This window comes from Crotalus tigris, unplaced genomic scaffold (assembly GCF_016545835.1).
Source record: "Crotalus tigris isolate CLP2741 ecotype Arizona unplaced genomic scaffold, ASM1654583v1 scf7180000017791.1120302, whole genome shotgun sequence".
In the NCBI taxonomy this organism is placed as follows: Eukaryota; Metazoa; Chordata; class Lepidosauria; order Squamata; family Viperidae; genus Crotalus; species Crotalus tigris.
Window position 1 is genome coordinate 64,127 of NW_024096638.1, and position 20,263 is coordinate 84,389.

The window sequence follows — 20,263 nt, forward strand, 5'->3', positions numbered from 1 at the left end:
ACCTGGGCTGCTCACTCTATTTATTCTCCCCACTGGGAATTTCACCCCTGCAGATCCAGGAAGTAGGATGACCCAATGCAATGACAATACACATTCCTTTCTCTTTCACAAGATGGTGACTCTATACCATTTCAGACAAATGGTTGTCCAGTCTCTTCTTAGAACTTCCAGTGTTGGAGCATTCACCGCTTCTGGAGGCAGGTTGTTCCACTGATTAACTGTCCTTAGTTCTAGGTTGCTTCTCTCTGTCAGACCCAGCGTGCTACCCACCTTCCGATAGCCCCGTTACCAGTTCGGAATGTTCCAGCGGATGTTCCACGCGCTCCCAGCCAGGTCCGGTGGCTTCGTGGGCTGCACCGCCATCACAGCTATGGAGTTGGTGCTGGGATTTCCAGAGCGGCAACCGAGCAGGTCATGTGACCATCTGACGTCGACAGAAAACACCCGGACAGCTGCTATGCCACGATAGGGAGCGAGAGGGGCCGAATTGAAGAGACATGGTTTCGTTACTGACATGGCTAGGGTCGCTGGGTCTGACAAGCTTGGATGCTGGGACAGGGAGATGGGTGGTAGAGCGGAATGAGGTTAAGTCTGTTGGGGTTACTGTTACGTTTGGGATGGGAACAGTGTGAACGCAACACTTGGAATCAATGTATTGATGGGGTATGGGTGTTAGCTGGGATGGGGCGTGGTGCGAGTGGGGTTTAATTACGGGAGGTTATTGGGTGCGGCACGGGTGGAATCTAATTATGACCGGTAATTGGGGTGTGTGCTCTGGGCGTGGTGGTGTGATGTATTTAGGGCACTGGAAGGAGGTCCCTTCCAGTGCTAACTTCGTTTCAACATAGTGCATTAAACTTGTTGGATGCTGCAACGTTCCTGTCTCTTGGCTTTTGTGAAGCGCAGCTAGGACATTCTGATAGTAAGTTAGCACTCACCCCGAAGCCAATCGACTATTCGGCGTAATGGCGGAGGGGACACAGGGGGTGGATCCGTTGGAGGAGGAGTCGGTAGAACCCGCCGAGCAGTTGGAGGTCCCGGCAGTCATTGAAGCAGGAGAACCTCAGCAGGTCGTTCAGCCAAAGGAGAAGCCACAAGTTCCTGGGATCGCGGAGGCTGGGGCAAAACAACGAGGAACCACAGCTTCAGATGGAGAATGGTGGCTAAGTCCTGCACTGCGGCATCCCGAGGAGAGTGGGGAACGAGGGTTGGCGCCGAGTTTGAGTGGTTGGAGAGAACGCCGGGGGACTGGGGACGATGAAGAGGAATGGAGCTATTCCACGGCTCCGGGGCAAGACACATTGGATGTTCTTAGAGATCAATATGGGGAACAGGGTTATTCAGCTCCCGCTAGTCTTCTTCCCCAATCTAGAGTTGCCCCAGTGGCGCACAGATCATCTGACTCTTCTCATTTTCAATTGGCGAGTCCAAAGCTCAAGTTACAGCCAAGTAGCCGCTTTTCCCTACAGGACCCCTTGGCGAGACAGGGCACAGCTGAACGCTCCCAGTACGGGCAGGAGGCACGAGGGGCCGGAGTCCCACCGACGGCTCCGGTCAGGCAAGGGGCGGGACCAGCAGGCTCAGGAGGTCGATCCATGTTGCCTCCAGAAAACATCCCATAGGGAGATCAGGTGCCAGCCCCTTAGCCCCAAGCTGTGATGTGGAATCCACCTCCCATTGCACTCACCTTTGATGGTGATCCAGACCGACTGGCTGTGTTTTTGAGTCATGTGCTCAGCCATTTGGATCGTTTCACCACCCTATATCCGTCTAATTGGGCAATGGTGGTTGCACTGACAGCTAGCTTGCAGGGAGAAGCTGCCGCCTGGGCTGCTGACCTATATAGCGATCATGCCAGAGAATTGGCTGGTATAGGTCTATTTCTAGATGCCCTGAAAACCAGGTTTGAGGATTCAACCCGCATACAATGGGCAGAGGCACAGCTGTTCGGCCTGCGACAACGGGGCAGACCAGTGCAAGATTATATACGCGAATTCCAAAAAGTAGCAGGGAGGCTTAGGTCATGGCCAGATCGTCTGTTGGTCCATCACTTTCGAGCTGGGCTAGATATTGACTTACGCCGGGCATGTGTGGTCAGAGGGATCGTAGGGCGCCTTTCCGAATGGTTTAAGGCAGCTGTGGAGTTAGACGTCGGGTTGAGGGAATTTCCCGGAACACGTGAGGAACGGCCACAGCCCTGCCGGAACCAGGAACAGCCCAGGGACAGCACCAATCAGGCACCAGCGAGCAATGTGCTCCCTAAACCCATATTCCGGTGTTTCCGTTGCAACTGGCCGGGTCACCGCGCAGCGGAGTGTACAGTTCCCGAGCCGACTAGCACACCAACAGCAGTTGGCAGGCCCGGTGCTACACCAAAGAAGGTGACAGAGAAATCACGAGTTGCTCACCAAATAGGACAGACGCCTGCCCAACAAGTCCTAGGGGATGCTTCCCCGGCATTGGAGGAATATGAAGAAGAAGGCCTGATGGAAGATCCGATGGTGAGTGACCCCATAGTCCCGTTTACAATCCCAATAACGTTAACAAGCTCGGTTACAGGTGGGTCAGGGCTATTCCAGGCATTGATTGATACCGGGTGCACCCGCTGTTTAATTAGTAGGGAGGTGGCACGGCGGATGCGCATTAGGGTGACCCGGTTAAAGTCTCCAATTCGCTTTGAGCAAGTAGATGGGTCCCTGTTGGGGGGAGTCCCGGCCACCTTGGTGACAGAACCTGTAAGGATGGAAATAGGTGTCCATTGGGAGATTTATACGATTTATAGTGGTGCCTTCTATGTCCGAACCTATCATCCTTGATTTAGCGTGGCTAGATAAATGGACCCCGACCATGTGGTGGGCGGATGGATCCCGTCATTTGAGGCTTGCAGTGGGTCCCCAGCCACCCCACCCGCATGAGCATAGTGAGGATAGAGCGGTGGAGGGCTCAAAAATGTTGCAGGCTGGGAGTGAACCTGGATATCCGGCGGTGTACAGTGATCTGGCAGCCGTCTTTAGCGAACAAGAATGCAATAGTTTACCACCCCACCGGCCAACGGATTGTGCGATCGAGATCGTCCCTGGAGCCAAGTTACCGAAGCCCAGGATGTATCCAATGACCTGCTCGGCTCTATGAAATCCCTTGTCAGATTTTTATCTATGCATTTTCTCAACCCTTGCAGTTCCGAGAAGGTCATTGGATACATCCTGGGCTTCGGTAACTTGGCTCCAGGGACGATCTCGATCGCACAATCCGTTGGCCGGTGGGGTGGTAAACTATTGCATTCTTGTTCGCTAAAGACAGCTACCAGATCACTGTAAGGGGCTGCACCGCCATCACAGCTATGGAGTTGGCGCTGGAATTTCCAGAGCGGCAACCGAGCAGGTCATGTGACCATCTGACGTCGACAGAAAACACCGGACAGCTGCTACGCCACGATAGGGAGCGAGAGGGGCCAAATTGAAGAGACATGGTTTCGTTACTGACATGGCTAGGGTCACTGGGTCTGACAAGCTTGGACGCTGGGACAGGGAGATGGGTGGTAGAGCGGAATGAGGTTAAGTCTGTTGGGGTTACTGTTACATTTGGGATGGGAACAGTGTGAACGCAACACTCGGAATCAATGTATTGATGGGGTATGGGTGTTAGCTGGGATGGGGCGTGGTGCGGGTGGGGTTTAATCACAGGAGGTTATTGGGCACGGCGCGGGTGGAATCTAATTATGACCAGTAATTGGGGTGTGTGCTCTGGGCGTGGTGGTGTGATGTATTTAGGGCACTGGAAGGAGGTCCCTTCCAGTGCTAACTTTGTTTCAACATAGTGCATTAAACTTGTTGGATGCTGCAACGTTCCTGTCTCTTGGCTTTTGTGAAGCGCAGCTAGGACGTTCTGATACTCTCCTTGATGAGTTTCTATCTATTGCTTCTTGTCCTGCCTTCAGGGGCTTTTGGAGAATAACTTGACTCCCTCTTCTTTGGGGCAGCCCCTGAGACACTGGAAGGCTGCTATCATGTCCCGCCCCCTCGTCCTTCTTTTCATTAAAGTAGACATACCCAATTCCAGCAACCGTTCCTTATATGTTTTAGCCTCCAGTCCCCTAATCATCTTTGTTGCTCTTCTCTGCACTCTTTCTAGAGTCTCAACATCTTTTTTACATCGTGGTGACCAAAACAGGACACAGTATTCCAAGTGTGGCCTTACCAAGGCCTTCTAAAGTGTCGTTAACTCTTCACGTAATCTTCATTCTATTCCTTTGTTAATGTGGCCTAGGATTGTATTGGCTTTTTTAGAAGGTTCCTTCCAATTCTGTTATTCTGTTTGGTTTGGCTTAGAGCTGAAGCACCTTGTTGCAAATCCTTCTACCGAAACTTAAAACTTCCATTTTTACCTGACCCTTTGGTTACTGCTCTGGTTTTTCAGTTTCTCTGACACTTGTTCTGCTTTCCACACAGTAGTAATTTTCTTTTTTATTTTTAATTTGGGGGTAGGTTTCCTGTCAGAGTTCAGATAGCTTTAAAGATTATGACTGTTTTCAGCTAAAATTCCCCAAAGTTGTATTTCTTCCTTCCTCAAACACTTAAAATCTATGAAGACCTGTTCTCTCTCATTCCAGAGAGCGAAAAGGGTGTGTGAGTTACAGGAAGCAAAATCAATGGACTGAGGGGGGAAAATCCTCATTGCTAGAAGACTTGGACAACAAAGTCAATACAATGGGCTTCTTTTTACTGGGGGGTGGGGGTTCAAGCAGAGGCTGCAAAATCATCCACCCAGGAAACTTTAATCCAATTATCCAACTGCTTGAACTGCTTGAAAGATGTTGAGACTCTAGAAAGAGTCCAGAGAAGAGCAACAAAAACGATTAGGGGACTGGAGGCTAAAACATAGAAGGAACGGTTGCTGGAATTGGGGATGTCTAGTTTAAGGAAGAGAAGGACGAGGGGGGACAGGATAGCAGCCTTCCAGTATCTCAGGGGCTGCCCCAAAGAAGAGGGAGTCAAGCTATTCTCCAAAGCGCCTGAAGGCAGGACAAGAAGCAACGGATGGAAACTCATCAAGGAGAGAAGCAACCTAGAACTAAGGAGAAACTTCCTGACAGTGAGAACAATTTCTTTCTTTCTTTCTATAAATATAATTTTTTAACTGTTTTTTAATTAAGCCTAAATCCTGCTCTGGGAAGCTCAGGGGGGGGAAGAGGGGGTGTTTGGGTGGGGGTGGGGGGAGGGGGGTTTTGTTGTGTAATGTTTAGTTTTTTTTTCTCTTTGTATATGTGGTTTTTTGTTATTGTATTGTTTTGCTTTTTTTGTAAAATTTATAAAACTTTTTAATAATAATAAAAAAAAAAACAATTAACCAGTGGAACCACCTGCCTCCAGAAGCAGTGAATGCTCCAACACTGGAAGTTTTTAAGAAGAGACTGGACAGCCATTTGTCCGAAATGGTGTAGGGTTTCCTGCCTGAGCAGGGGGGTTGGACTAGATGACCTCAAAGGTCCCTTCCAACTCTATTATTATTGTTATTGAATCCACATATCCTTCAAATGGGATTTTCCTGGCTTTGCTTCCAGTCTGGAGTTTTGCTTGACCACTGAAATGATTCCTAGACATTGAGATGGACCTGTCTAGCTTCCCCCCCAAAAGTGGCCAGACAATCCAACTCTCAGGATTCCTCACATCGCAGCTTCCCACTTTTATATATATATATATAAAATCTTTGTTTTTCTAGTCTTGGAAACCTGAGACTCAATAATACTTGCCTTTTTCTTCTCAGAGCTGTTTCTTTTCCCACTGAGTTTTCTGCACAAGTCCCACTCTTGAGCATTTCCGGGGTGGCAATGTGGCAATATATGACATGGAATCATTTCTCCAACCTTATTGCATCTGCAGTTGGCCAACAGCTGTCTCTGGGTGTCTGGTTCCTTCTTTTGCAGCTGTGAGGAATATTCTGGGCATTTGGTGGATAAAGTAAGACCCTCCAGAAGCTGACAGGCAGAATAACAGAATAACAGAGTTGGAAGGGACCTTGGAGGTCTTCTAGTCCAACCCTCTGCTCAAGCAGGAGACCCTGTGCCAGGGGTAGACAACCTTGGCTCTTTTATTCAACTCCCAGAATTCCTGAGCCAGCATGGGGGAACTATGCCCCCCTCATGATTTGCAGACTTCAGCTCTCAGAATTCCTGAGCCAGCATGGGGGAACTATGGCCCCCTCATGACTCGTGGACTTCAACTCTCAGAATTCCTCAGCCAGCATGGGGGAACTATGGCCCCCTCATGACTCCTGGACATCAACTCCCAGAATTCCTGAGCCAGCATGGGGGAACTATGGCCCCCTCATGACTCCTGGACTTCAACTCCCAGAATTCCTCAGCCAGCATGGGGGAACTATGACCCCCTCATGACTCGTGGATTTCAACCCCCAGAATTCCTGAGCCAGCATGGGGGAACTATGACCCCCTCATGACTCGGGGACTTCAACCCCCAGAATTCCTCAGCCAGCTTGGGGGAACTATGACCCCCTCATGACTCGGGGACTTCAACCCCCAGAATTCCTGAGCCAGCCTGGCTCAGCTTGGAAACCTCTCCCTTTCCCCTCAGCATGGCTGGCTCAGGAATTCTGGGAGTTGCAGTCCACCAGTCATAAAAGAGCCAAGGTTGCCTACTCCTGCCCTATACTATTTCAGACAAATGGTTGTCCAGTCTTTTCTTAACAAATCTCCAGTGATAGAGCACCCACAACTTCTGGAGGCAGGTTGTTCTACTGATTAATTCTAACTGTCTAGGAAGTTTCTCCTTAGTTCTAGGTTGTTTATCTCCTTGATTAGTTTCCATCTGTTGCTTCTTGTCCGGCCTTCTGGCGCTTTGGAGAATAGCTTGACTCCCTCTTCTTTGGGGCAGCCCCTGAGATACTGGAACACAGCTATCATGTCCCCCTTCGTCCTTCTCAAACCAGACATACCCAATTCCAGCAACTGTTCTTTATGTTTTAGCCTCCAGTCCCCTGATCATCTTTGTTGCTCTTCTCTGCACTCTTTCCAGAGTCTCAACATCTTTTTTATATCATGACACCTAGTTCCATAAGTGGTGGTGGAGAAGGACTGGAAGGTCAAGGGGGCAGAATGAAAAGAAGGTTTAGTCTAGAATCCCTACATTGCCACAAGCAAATTACGTTCAACCTTCTTACAGTGTCATTGGCCCTTATCTAATTCTAACCAGATATTGATTGTTAATTGAGAAGATTCCTGTGTACAGCCTTTTAGCAATAATTCAACCAAATAACTGATAAATAATTGAATAATTTAGCAGCTTAATTGAACCTTCACATGCGGACCCGGTCTTTTGAACCCTGCGGGTGCAGTGGTGGGATTCAGCCGGTTTGCACCACTTTGGCAGAAATGATAGCTAATTTTTTGTTGCCCAGGCCCAGAATTGACTTCCAGAAGCGGCATCCACGCACAGAACCGGTTGTTCACCTATTTGAATCCCACCACTGTGAATGTGGCCACTTTGAGAGTTATGACAGTTCCACCAGACTTGAAGGAGGTGATGGTGGTGGTGTCTCAAGGGGTTTTTCATTTTCAAGAAGATTCTTGAGAAGGTGATTGAGTTACAGAAGAAGAAGAAATAGATTATTTAGACCCCTGTCAATTGGGTTTCAGGCTGGGACACAGTATGGACACAACATTGATCACATTTGTGGATGACCTGTGGTGGGACCGGGATGGGGAAGGTGAAGCCATCCTGGTTCATCTTGGTCTCTGGATGGTTCTCATGGCCACCAGTCATTCTATCGTTCTAGGTGGGGGAGTGGGAGGCAGAGGATCTGGTGGTCATCCTCCTTTCTCCATGACTGGTTCCAGTAAGTATTGATAGAAGGAGAGAGGTCATCCTTGAAATCTTTGGGATGCCTCAGGGTTTGAAGCTCTCACCCATTCTCTTTATCATCTGCAGGTAGCTCCTAGGTCAAATCATCCATCAGCTCAGGATCAGGTATCATCCGCATGCTGAGGGATACTCAGCTGTACATCATGACCCTTGGCCAGCCAAGCAATGCGGTCAACTCTTGGCCCAAATGCCTGGAGGGTTTCGTTGGATGGAACCAGCTCAGACTCAACCGTAGGAAGACTGAATGGCTGGGCTGTTCTAGTCCCTGGTTCTGTGGCTTTCCCATATTGGTGCCTGAAAAGAATTTAATATCTCCTTGGGGGCTGATCCATCGTCTGGGGGCCCTCCTGGAGATGCAGCTCTTGCTTGGAGAGTAGGTGACAGCTGTGACCAGGACGGGTTTCACACACATTCATCTTGTAAGCCATTGCATCCTTCCCTGGCCTGGAGGATGGGGTGCATTGTAACCATCATTCAAGCCAAGTCCAACCATTGTTTCTTCTCCTGCCCTCTAGTGCTTTGGAGAATACTTTGAGCAAGGGGCTGGACTAGAAGACCTCCAAGGTCCCTTCCAGCTTCTATTCTATTCTATTCTATTCTATTCTATTCTATTCTATTCTATTCGTCTTCTCTTCTCTTCTCTTCTCTTCTCATTCCCATATTCTACTCTACTCTGCTCTGCTCTGTTTTGTTAATTCCCATATTCTATTCTATTCTATTCTATTCTATTCTATTCTATTCTATTCTATTCTATTCTATTCTATTCTATTCTATTCTATTCTATTCCATTCCATTCCATTCTATTCTATTCTATTCTATTCTATTCTCTCATGGATGGACTACTGCAAGGTGCACTTCATGGAGCTGCTCTTGAAGATCCTTCAGAGATAGTCAGCATACGGTAGCTCAAGCGATGATGTGCAAACTATATCACATCCACAAAACATCCTTACTTCATGTTACCGTGGCTACCCTCAGCTTCTGGGTCCCACCTGTCACCTATGAAGGCCTGTATGCTGTCAGCTGCCTGGAGCCACTGGATATGAGATGGGCATCGAATTTCCTAAATAAATAAATAAACATGGCCCAGGCCCAAATTATTTGAGACACATTCTGTCTTCTCTAGTTTCTGCTCATCCTGTGGTCACTGACAAGAGTTGACTCCTTCTGGCTTCCATGGATAAAGCAGTGGCATCTAGCACTCCTGAAGAAAGGTGAATTCTCAGTGTTTTCACATGCCCTCTGGTGCCCCCAACCCTACCTGGCCAGGGTTGGAAAGGAAGGCCATTAAAAGCAGGCCTCTCCTAAGGTCTAGGTCAGGGCTAGGCAACCTTGGCTCTTTTATGACTCGTGGACATCAATTCCCAGAATTCCTGAGCCAGCATGGAGGAACTATGGCCCCCTCATGACTCGTGGACTTCAACTCCCAGAATTCCTGGGCCAGCATGGGGGAACTATGGCCCCTTCATGACTCGTGGACTTCAACTCCCAGAATTCCTGAGCCAGCATGGGGGAACTATGGCCCCTTCATGATTTGTGGACTTCAACTCCCAGAATTCCTGAGCCAGCATGGGGGAACTATAGCTCCTTCATGGCTAGTGGACTCCAACTCCCAGAATTCCTGAGCCAGCATGGGGGAACTATGGCCCCCTCATGACTCGTGGATTTCAACTCCCAGAATTCCTGAGCCAGCATGGGGGAACTATGGCCCCTTCATGACTCGTGGACTTCAACTCCCAGAATTCCTGAGCCAGCATGGGGGAACTATGGCCCCCTCATGACTCGTGGACTTCAACTCCCAGAATTCCTTTGGTCCAGTTCATCCTCTGGACAGACCAGAATGGGAAGGTCTACCATAGCTTCGCCAGGGGTGCCAAAGAGAAGCTCACATTTTTGACTGTAAGAAATGCTCCCTCCTTAAGTTAGGAAGCTCCTGTGGACCTTTCCTTGTCTGGGCTCCAAGCAGTGGCCTTGAGGTCTCCTAGAAAGAGAGGATGGGAGGGGGGGGATGCTAGAGGTCATCTCTAGTCCACCCTCCTTCCAGGGCAGAAACCCTCAGAGGATCCTGGAGGGATTCTCTCCCACCTTTGCATGAAGACCCTCAGTGATGGAACCCCATAACCCCAAGGGGGAGGCTGCCCCCTGGCTTTCCTCCTCTCCCGATCCAGGCATTTCTCTGATTTCAGCGTTGGGTCTTTGTAGTTGTGAGAGTAGGCAGGGCGAAGCCTTGGACGCAGTTATGGACAGAAATCTGACATCTGGAAGTTTGTTTTCAGAGCATCACTGAGGAGGAGACCCAGCTGAATTGGGCCCAGGGCCCCAACCAGACCTAGAGTCCTTTCTGCTGTCTTGGGCCACCCTGGAGACCATCCCCCCAAAGAAGCCCCGGGCTCCTTCCTTCTCTTCTTCAATAAAGCTTTGGCTCCTTGCTTCCCTCTCAGTCTCCGTCTCTTCCACAATGCGGTTTTCCAAAGAGAATCAGCCGGTCATGTATGGCAGATGCCAAAAAGCCACAGACGGCAGCCAGGAAGCTGCCCTTACACCAGTAGGCATCACTGTCACAGGAGGAGCTATCTTCTTCTCTCCCCCTTCCCCTCCACTCTTCCTCTTCCACCACCACCCCTTCTAGCACTGATGGTGTTCCCTACTTGGGTCATGAAACATCTGCAAGGAAACCACCAAGCTCAGGGAGCACCAAGGACCCCTCAGTCACCCTCCTCTTCCTCCTCCTCCTCCTCCTTCCCCTTCTCCTTTTTTCTCCTTCTCCTCCTCCTTCCCCTTCTTTTTTCTCCTCCTCCTCCTCCTCCTCCTCCTCCTCCTCCTCCTTCCCCTTCTCCTTTTTTTCCTCCTCCTCCTTCTCCTCCTCTTCCTCCTCCTCCTCCTTCTCCTTCCTTCTTCTTCTTCCTCCTCCTCCTTCTTCTCCTCCTCCTCCTCCTCTTCCTCCTCCTCCTCCTTCTCCTCCTCTTCCTTTTTCTTCTTCTTCTTCTTCTCCTCCTCCTCCTCATCATCATTCTCCTCCTCCTCCTTCCCCTTCTCCTTTTTTCCTTCTTCTCCTCCTCCTCCTCCTCCTCCTCCTCCTCCTCCTCCTCCTCCTCCTCTTCCTCCTTCTAGCACTGATGATGTTACCTAATTGGGTCATGAAACATCTGCAAGAAAACCACCCAGCTCAGGGAGCACCAGGGGACCCTGTGCTGGAGCAGATTGTAGCTAGCTTAGGAATTAAGAACTGTGTTAGAACATTTAGCATTTAAAAGGTTAACGCCGTCTCCTTAAGAGATGGCCTCTGGGAAATGTAGTCTACTTGCTAGTCAGTCCTATATCCCATCTAGTCAGTGGGAGGGGCTTCAAAGTTTATCACAGGATGTCCAGGCTACCTGTGAGGGTTGTAAAAATCCTTTGTCTAGCAAAGCATCACGTAGGCATCATTTGGCATCCCTATCTACACCTAGCTGAGATGGAGGAGTCATCTTTTTTTACCTATGAAAATGGACAGATATGCAAATGACTGGACGAATCTATTGCAAAGTTAAGTTTCTGCTTAGAACTCCTGGACAATAAATATTTGTTTTAAAATTATTTTCGTTGAGTTTATGCTGTCTGGACCAGAATTATAAAGCATCTCAGTTCATGGATCCAGAAAAGACCCCATAGTTACCATCCCCCTCCTCCTCCTCTCCAATTTACTCCATTCTAGCACCATCATAATAAAAGTTAGTGTCCAGCTTATATTCCAAAATTGCAGCTAACCCCGCTGCATTTTCAGCTACTTGTAAAGTTATGTCATGTCTTAGAGTTTGGGTGGGGTATGTAGATTTTAAGGGTCTTTGTCCTCTTAATCTTCTAGCTGGGGGCCTCCAACCTTCCTGGATTATTTACATCTGCATTTCTACAGAGCTGGTTTCTGCTTGGGGGAGGGAGACTTGGGGCTATTAAGAAAAAACTGGGCGTGCTTTTCTGCCTCTTTAAGATCCTTTAAGGAAATATATTTTTCTGCCCTTTTAATAGTTCCTTCTCTGGGGGGGGGCCTGACTTCCCACACCTCTTTGCAGGATTTACAAAACAGGGCCAACCCAGCCTCCATCCTCACATCTGAACTGCAGCTGAGCAGCCCAGCCACGCCAATTGCAATCTCCTAAGATCTAAGCAGCTATTATTATTTGGCTGCTATTTTTAAAATTTGGTATCGGTGAGGCTTATTGCTATGCAATAATTTCCAGGAATTCTGCATTCCGAAATCTTGCCTAATCCAAATCCATCTCTCACAGTGCAGTGCAAGTTCTCTTCATGTTGTGAAATTTAGGAATTTCCATCAGGTCTTCTGAGTGCCAGCTGAGAACATTGATCAGCCCAGGGTGCCCATCCCTCACTACCCATCTATTAACAAACATGATTAGGGGTCTGGAGACTGAAACATACAAAGAACGGTTGCTGGAGTTGGGTATGTCTAGTTTAACGAAGAAAAGGATGAGGGGGGACATGATAGTAGTGTTCCAGTATCACAGAGGCTGTCACAAAGAAGAAGGAGTCAAGCTATTCTCCAAAGCGCCTGAAGGAAGGCAGGACAAGAAGCAATGGATGGAAACTAATCAAAGAGAGAAGCAACCTGGAACTATGGAGAAACTTCCTGTCAGTTAGAACAATTAACCAATGGAACCACCTGCCTCCAAAAGCTGTGGATGCTCCAACACTGGAAGTTTTTAAGAAGAGACTGGACAGCCATTTGTCCGAAATGGTGTAGGGTTTCCTGCCTGAGCAGGGGGTTAGACTAGATGACCTCCAAGGTCCCTTCCAATTTTATTATTATTATTATAAAGGAACAAAAAAAAAATATACCCCAAGCAGGTAGGAGAAGCTGTTGTGTACCAACCCTTCCTATCCATGGACCAATCTTCCTGCACTGATGACATTACCAAGAATGGCAGTGAAAGGTGAGCAATATGCAAACCAGGTTTTCAGAACACCCAGGATCCAACAGGAGGTATCGAGGGTGAGGCCAGAAGGGTTTCTCCTGGGTCCTCCACTCTTTGCTTTAGCTCTGAATCCCTGGATGAAGAGAGGGAGGAAATGCATGTTGATTGCACAGGAGAATTAACCCTCTGGAAGAAAGAAATGAAATCCAAAATGACCCCGTTACAAGAAATAATGGGTAGAAGATCATTAGTGATCCAACCTCCAACTTTGTCTCACAGTTGAGAAAAATTTCTAAGGGCGGGAATTTCTAAGGGGGCAAATTTCGATAAAATCTCGTATAAAGAATTGTTAATTTGGTCTGGTTCGAATTGGCATTTGAAATCCCTAGATGTATTAAGGCAAGAAAATACTCTACAGTCATGGTTTCAATACTTACAAATAGTGGATAGATGGACTGTAGATAAGAAAGAGGGAATAACATTAGAAGATAAACAATTGGTTATTCAGATTAAAAATCAGAGTCAGGCCCATATAAAAAGAATTTACAATGTTTTATTAGAGTTAGACTCGGAAACAGAATTGGTTAAAGATTGTATGATTAAATGGACTCAAAATATACAGGAACCGATTTCATTGGATTTATGGGAGACAATTTGGACTAGAAATGTTAAATTTACACAAGCTCAAAATTTGAGAGAAAATTTTTATAAAATGTTTTACAGATGGCATTTAGATCCTAAAAAATTATCTTGTATGTATCCTAACATACAGCCCAAATGTTGGAGATGTGGCAATAAAGATGCGACATATTTTCATATTTGGTGGAATTGTAAAAAGGTAAAGGCATTTTGGATTATGATTTGGTGGAACATTCAAAAGATTTTTAGAAGGAAGATAAAAGTTTACTCCTCAACTATTTTTATTGGATATCTTTGTGGATTTAAATGATAAAGAAACTATTTTGATGTTGAATTTATTAACTGCCACAAGGTTATTAATAGGTTTATATTGGAAGAAAGATTCTTTGCCTACTTTAGAAGAATGGGTATTTAAAGTATCTAGTTTTGCAGAGATGGCAAAAATTTCTGCCTATTTAAAGGATCATACACAAGAAAGATATATCACTGTATGGAGAAGATGGATAGATTATATTCAGAAAAAGTATGGAACTAAAAAGTTTCATTTATTTTATGAATGAATATTATAGTAAATATTACAGAGAATTGTCTTATAGGCTATTGGAGTTAAAGGTTAAGTATGATATTTTTTTTCCTTTTTTATTATTATTATTATTTCTTTTTTTTCTTTTTTCTTTTTCTTTTTCTTTTCTTTTTTCTTATTATTATAAATCCTTTTAATTATTAACCCTGTATTCTGCTCTGGGAAGTGAAGGGAGGGGGGTTGGGGGTGGGAGGGAGGGAGGAAATGTGGGGGGGTAAGTGTAATATAGATAATGGTTGCTTATAGGGGTGCGGCCTGGGCACTCCCCTTATGCTGCGTTCATGGGTTTGATAGGAATGAGAGGTGGGCAAGTGTAGAGAGGAAGTAGGGTAGTGAGAGAAGAAGGGGAGGGGAAGAGAGTAGGATGGGAGGTGAGAAAGAGGAGGGAAGTAGGGAATGTTTTAAGAGACGGTGGACGCGGCCTGGGGGGAGTGCGCAGGTCGTAATAATGTTTATTTTATCTTAAAATTGTATTGTATACTTTTTTTTATAATGTTTATATGGAAAAAATAAAAAACTTTCATTAAAAAAAAAAGAGAAAAATTAATTAGTGGAATGACTTCAGACGTTCTGGGTGCTCCATCACTGGAGGTTTTCAAGATGAGATTGGAAAGCGACTTGTCTGAAGTTGTACAGGGTAGGGGTCTTCCAACTTGGCCCTTTGATGACTTGCCCAGGTCCTGGGTAAGGACTCGATAGGTAGACAAAATGCCAAATCCAGTCTGAACATCTGGCTGACTGTGCGATGATCCATAATAATGTTGGGAAGGATCTTGGAGATCATCTAGTCCAACACCCTGCCCAGGCAGGAAATCCTATACCATTTTGGACAAATGGCTGTCCAGTCTCTTCTTGAAGACTTCCAGTGTTGGAGCATTCACCACTTCTGGAGGCAGGTGGTTCCATTGGTTAATTGTTCTGACTGTCAGGAAGTTTCTCCTTAGTTCCAGGTTGCTTCTCTCCGTGATGAGTTTCCATCCGTTGCTTCTTGTCCTGCCTTCAGGCGCTTTGGAGAATAGCTTGACTCCCTCTTCTTTGGGGCAGACCCTCAAATATTGGAAGGCTGCTATCCTGTCCCCCCTCATCCTTCTCTTCATTAAACTAGACATACCCAATTCCAGCAGCCGTTCCTTATATGCTTTAGCCTCCAGTCCCCTAATCATCTTTGTTGCTCTTCTCTGCACACTTTCTAGAGTCTCAACCTCTTTTTTACATCGTGGTGACGAAAACCTGATGCCATATTCCAAGTGTGGCCTTACCAAGACCTTGTAAAGTGGTATTAACTCTTTACGTGATCTTGATTCCATTCCTCTGTTAATGCAGCCTAGCACCGAGTTGGCCTTTTTGGCAGCTGCAGCACACAGCTGGCTCCTATTTAAGTGATGGTCCACTAGGACTCTGAGATCCCTCTCACAGTTGCTACTATTGAGCAAGGTACCCCCTATACTGTACCTGTGCATTTGGTTTTTCTTGCCTAAATGTAGAACTTGTGATGCCGCTCAGCCCCTCTTCCTCTGACATGGGGGGGGGACATGGGTCAAGGTGGGGTGGGAAACACCCCAATGGGGCAGAAGAAGATACCTGAGACGGAGAAGGCAACTAGAACCAATGCTTTATTCCAGGAAAGAAGGAATGAACCCAGGGTGCCTTTGGGGGGAGGGTCTCCAGGGTGGTCCAGGACAGAAGAAGGTCCTCTCTGTGAAGTTTGTCAATTATACCCAGTTCAGGGTCTCCTTGTTGCTGGTGCTGTAAAAACAAAATTCAGATGTCAGGTTTCTGCCCAGAACTGCCTCCGGTGCTTCACCCTACTCATTGTTACAACCAGGGAGACAGGAACCTAAAATCTGGAGGAATGGCCTGATCAGGAGAGCCAGGAACCCTGGAGTTTATGGGGCTCCATAGCTGAGGGTTTCAAGCAGAATACAGACTAACAACATGGGAAGGAACCTCAGGGGTCTTCTCGTACAACTCCTTGCTCAAGCAAGAGACCTTGTGCCATTTCAGGCAGATGGCTGTCCAGTCTCTTCTCGAAAACCTCCAGTGATGGAGCTCCCACAACTTCTGGAGGCAAGCAGTTCCACTGATTAATCCAGGGGTCCTCAAACTTGGCCCTTTGATGACTTGTGGTCTTCAACTCCCAGAATTCCTCAGCCCAGTCATAAAAGGGCCGAGTTTGAAGACCCCTGGATTAATTGTTCTCATTGTCAGGAAGTTTCTCCTTAGTTCTAGATTGGATTTCTCCTTGATTAGTTTCCATCCATTGTTTCTTGTCCTCTTCTTTAGCTGCTTTGGAGAATAGGTTGACCAGCTCTTCTCCATGGCAAATCGAAGCAAAAGTGGGACATTCATTTGTCCAGGATGATCTACACTGGAAGAAAGATGGCCTAGAAAACCTCTGGCATCCCCCTCCCCCCAACATCTCTCTTTCTAGGGGACTTCAAGGCCACTGCTTGGAGCACAGGTAAGGGCAGGTTCATAGGAGCTTCCTAACTCGGACATGGAACATTTCTGGAAGGAAGGTGGACTAGAAGAGGGGTCCCCAACCCCTGGTGCATGGACTGGTACTGGGCTGCAGCATGCCAGCAACCGATCCGCACAAACAAGCAAAGCCCCATCCATGGGATGCAGGCAGCACACAAACCCACATACTCTCCATTCTGTGGAAAAACTCTCTCCACAGAACTGGTCCCTGGTGCCCAAAAGGTTGGCAAACTCTGGACTAGAAGACCTCCAGGATCTTTTCCTCATCCTGTCTTTCCAGGAGACCTCAAGACGGCCATTTAGAGCTTGGGCAAGAACATCTTCACGGGAGATTTCTAATTCAGATGAGGAGCATTTCTTACGTCGGAAATGTGAGGTTATCTTTGGTGCCTCTGGTGAAGCCATGGTGGACCTTCCTGTTATCTGAGCTTGGATCAGTTCTGGTCTGCCCAGAGGATGAGCTGGACCAAAGTGGGCAAGGGGTTCTGTCTCAGCCTCTCCTCCTCCTGGAAGTCCTCCTTGCCTGGGACCTTCTGGCTTCCTGACCAGGCTGGCAGGAGGACCATCTTCTCCAACACAATGGAGGTTCAGGAGGAGAGGAGGTCAAGAGAAGTGGGATCAGTCTCATGGCTTCCACAGAATGGGGAAGGAGATCTCTTAGGAAGAAGGGACGTAGAATGCCAAATTCTGCATCACCACATCTTCCTTGTTTACATCAACTCCACCTATGATGGACACGAAGAGACCCCAAAGAAACCTGCAGGTGCCCAGACCACGTCTAGGCCAAAGTGACATTACACAGCTGTTCCTTTGGACTGAGCAAACTACACAAGTGACAATATGTGGCACCTACCAAACTTCCAAAGGACGGCATCCTTGCACACAGTCATGCATCCGTAACGGCAACACTTCTGCTGCCCAGGACATTTCCAGTCATTTTTACAATTCTTGCGACAAGGAATCTTGTCTTGCTGGCCCTGTTGTTGAGGGCCCTGGGGACACACTCCACGTTTTTCTGCAAAATAGAAGATCCCAAGGATGAGAGATTCCTCCAGAGTTGGAATCCCAGATCAAGCAAGATCCCATCTCTGGCCTTTCAGGAACTGAAACATCTCCATACATCCAGGTGAGACGCTGCCAGATCCCACCTGCCCACCTCCTTCCCCACAAAGCAGAGTTGTTTCCTGCTGGGGGTCGACCTCTCAGGATCTGGGGGAGGGTCCCTATAACTGGGCTCCCCTCCCTTTAGCCACAGATCCTGGGGGTGGACATGGACAACCCCGGTTTCCACCAAAGAGGAAGGTGGAATTCCAGGGAATGGGAGGCAGAGACTGTCTAGCTGGTCCTGCACACTCCCACAGCCCCCTCCCCAAATAGAGAGGGGGCAAGAGAGCGCCCTCCCCCAAGCTGGGGATGGACAACCAGAGAGTTCTTCTTTCCTTGGACCTCCTAGACGTTGCCTGAAGTTCTTAGGCTAAATGAGGAGGTTGAAGTTCTGAGCTGGCTCCCTCAGCACACGCAACTGGGCTCACTCAGAATTGGGCCCTTGGTGGTTCATGGACCAGGCAGGATGGAGCCATCACACCAACATCCACATCATCAGGGACACACAACCCAGCAGAAAATAATTCCCCAATCCAGGAACTATCAAGAAGGAAACCACACTCCCACCAAGACTTGTAGGACAAGTTGAAATATCTAAACAGGGAGCAAAGCCCACACTGCAGTGGTGATATTACCTAGCTGGGTCATGAAATGTCTGCAAGAAAACACCAAGCTCAAAGAGCACTAAGGACCCCACAGTCCTCCTCCTCCTCCTCTTCACAAGGCCCCTTCCTTCTAGCACTGAGGATGTTCCCTAGTTGGGTCATGAAATGTCTGCAAGAAAACAGCAAGCTCAGAGAGCACCTAGGCCCCTAAGTCGTCATCATCATCATCCTGCTCCTCCTGCTCCTCCTCCTCCTCCTCCTGCTCCTCCTCCTTCTCTCTGCAAACCCCACTCCCTTCTAGCACTGATGATGTTACCTAGTTGGGTCATGAAACGTCTGCAAGAAAATAATGAAGCTCAGAGAGCACCCAGGACCCCTAGGTCGTTGTTGTCGTTCTCCTCCTCTTCCTCCTGCTCCTCCTCCTCCTCTCTGCAAACCCCACTCCATTCTAGCACTGATGATGTTACCTAGTTCAGTTATGAAATGTCTGCAAGAAAACCACCAAGAAATGCATAGTTCTCATCCTCCTCCTCCTCCTCCTCCTCCTCCTTCTCCTCCTCCTCTTCCTCTTCCTTCCTAGCACTGAAGATCTTCCCTAGCTGGGTCATGAAACATCTCCAAGAAAACCACCAAGCTCAGAGAAACTCCACAGTTCAACCCTGGGTGACAAACATTCCCTTCTACGGAATCAATCCTAGCTGTTGTGAGAAGCAGGATACTACATTAAGCCACCCTAGGCTTAATTTTAGGAGACAGCAGTTCTTTTTAATGATGAAGAGGTCAGTCCACAGCTCCCTCCCTACTTACCAACACAGGTGTAGTGACATTGATCTTTGGTCTCAAAATTGTTGGCATTCCCACTACATCCACTGTAAAAAAACTGTTCACATTGTTTCGAAGCCGAGTTGTAGTAGAAACGAGGAATTCTGCCTCTACACTGACCGGTTTCAGCAGGAAGAGAACAAAACCCTTTGAAATAGGGAGAGGGAGAGGTTATTTGATTAAGTAGCACAAGAATCTTTAAGGCACTTCCCCAACCTGGTGCCCTCTTAGCATGCTCAGATTGCAAACAGTTGAGAGCCACCTGGGATGTTTTAATTTGGTTATTTGGTTTCCTACTCAGAATGTTTATGGAGATTCTCCATCATTCAAGTCAAGGTGCTTTTCCAAAAGCCAACTGGACTTTCTTACTTTGTGACTTGAAAATATTTCCCTCCTCATCCAGGAACTGAAGAACGGAAGAAGTTTCTTGGATGAGAAGTGAAATATCTTCAAGAAAAACAATATCTTCAAGAAAATGCCTCTTGAAAAGCACCTCTGTTACAGCCAACTACCATCTCAAGAAGCTTCCCAGGAGAGAAAAACATCAAGCCAGAGGTTCTAAACTGGTTTTCATTTCCTGGGTGAAGGACTCCGGTCATTTCAGCCCCTTCCTGCAGAGGGTTTCAAGAACATTCTGGAAACTCACTTGGACGGTCCTGGCCGGAGACGGGGGTCAGCTCTGCCCAGAGGGCAAGGAATCCCAGAAGCAGCAAAAGACCTCCAGAAGACATGATGAAGCCGTCTGTCCCAACCTCGGGGTACTCGCTCTATTTATTCTCCCCACTGGCAATTTCACACCTACAGATCTAGGAATCAGGATGACCTAATGCAGTGAGAATCCTAGTTCCTTTCTCTTTCCACAAGATGGTTGAAGAGGAGGTGGGGAATCCCAAAAGTTGGATTGGCTGGCTACTTTGAGGGAAAGCTAGGCAGGGCCCTGTTGAGATGTTCCTTGTTATTACACCAACCTGAAAATGATTGTTTTGACGTTCCCTTTCTATAAAAATGAAATGGGATCCATTGGAAGGGACCCTGTAGGTCAGTCCATCAGAATAGAACTGGAAGGGACCTTGGAGGTCTTCTAGTCCAACCCACCACTCAAGCAGGAGAAGCTATACAACAGGGGAGTCAATCTCGCCACGTCGCGTGACGTGTCATGATATATCACAACTTTTTTTCCATTGCTGGCGATGGGTGGGCGCGATTTCGCCATGATGCATCTAGCCCACGGGCCGGCAGTTTGAC

General features: G+C 47.5%; 1 protein-coding gene across 1 annotated transcript; it reads right to left on the minus strand.

Annotated features, from left to right (window-relative positions):
- Positions 1-15,638: 15,638 nt before the first annotated feature.
- LOC120307536 (fused toxin protein-like) lies at positions 15,639-20,065 on the minus strand. The gene is made up of 4 exons (XM_039342392.1): positions 19,665-20,065; positions 19,004-19,165; positions 17,341-17,502; positions 15,639-15,752 (listed from the first exon to the last, which is right to left on the minus strand). The coding sequence occupies exons 1-4, from the start codon at positions 19,747-19,749 to the stop codon at positions 15,730-15,732; spliced, it is 432 nt and encodes a 143-aa protein (XP_039198326.1). The 5' UTR covers positions 19,750-20,065; the 3' UTR covers positions 15,639-15,729.
- Between the last annotated feature and the right edge of the window lie 198 nt (positions 20,066-20,263).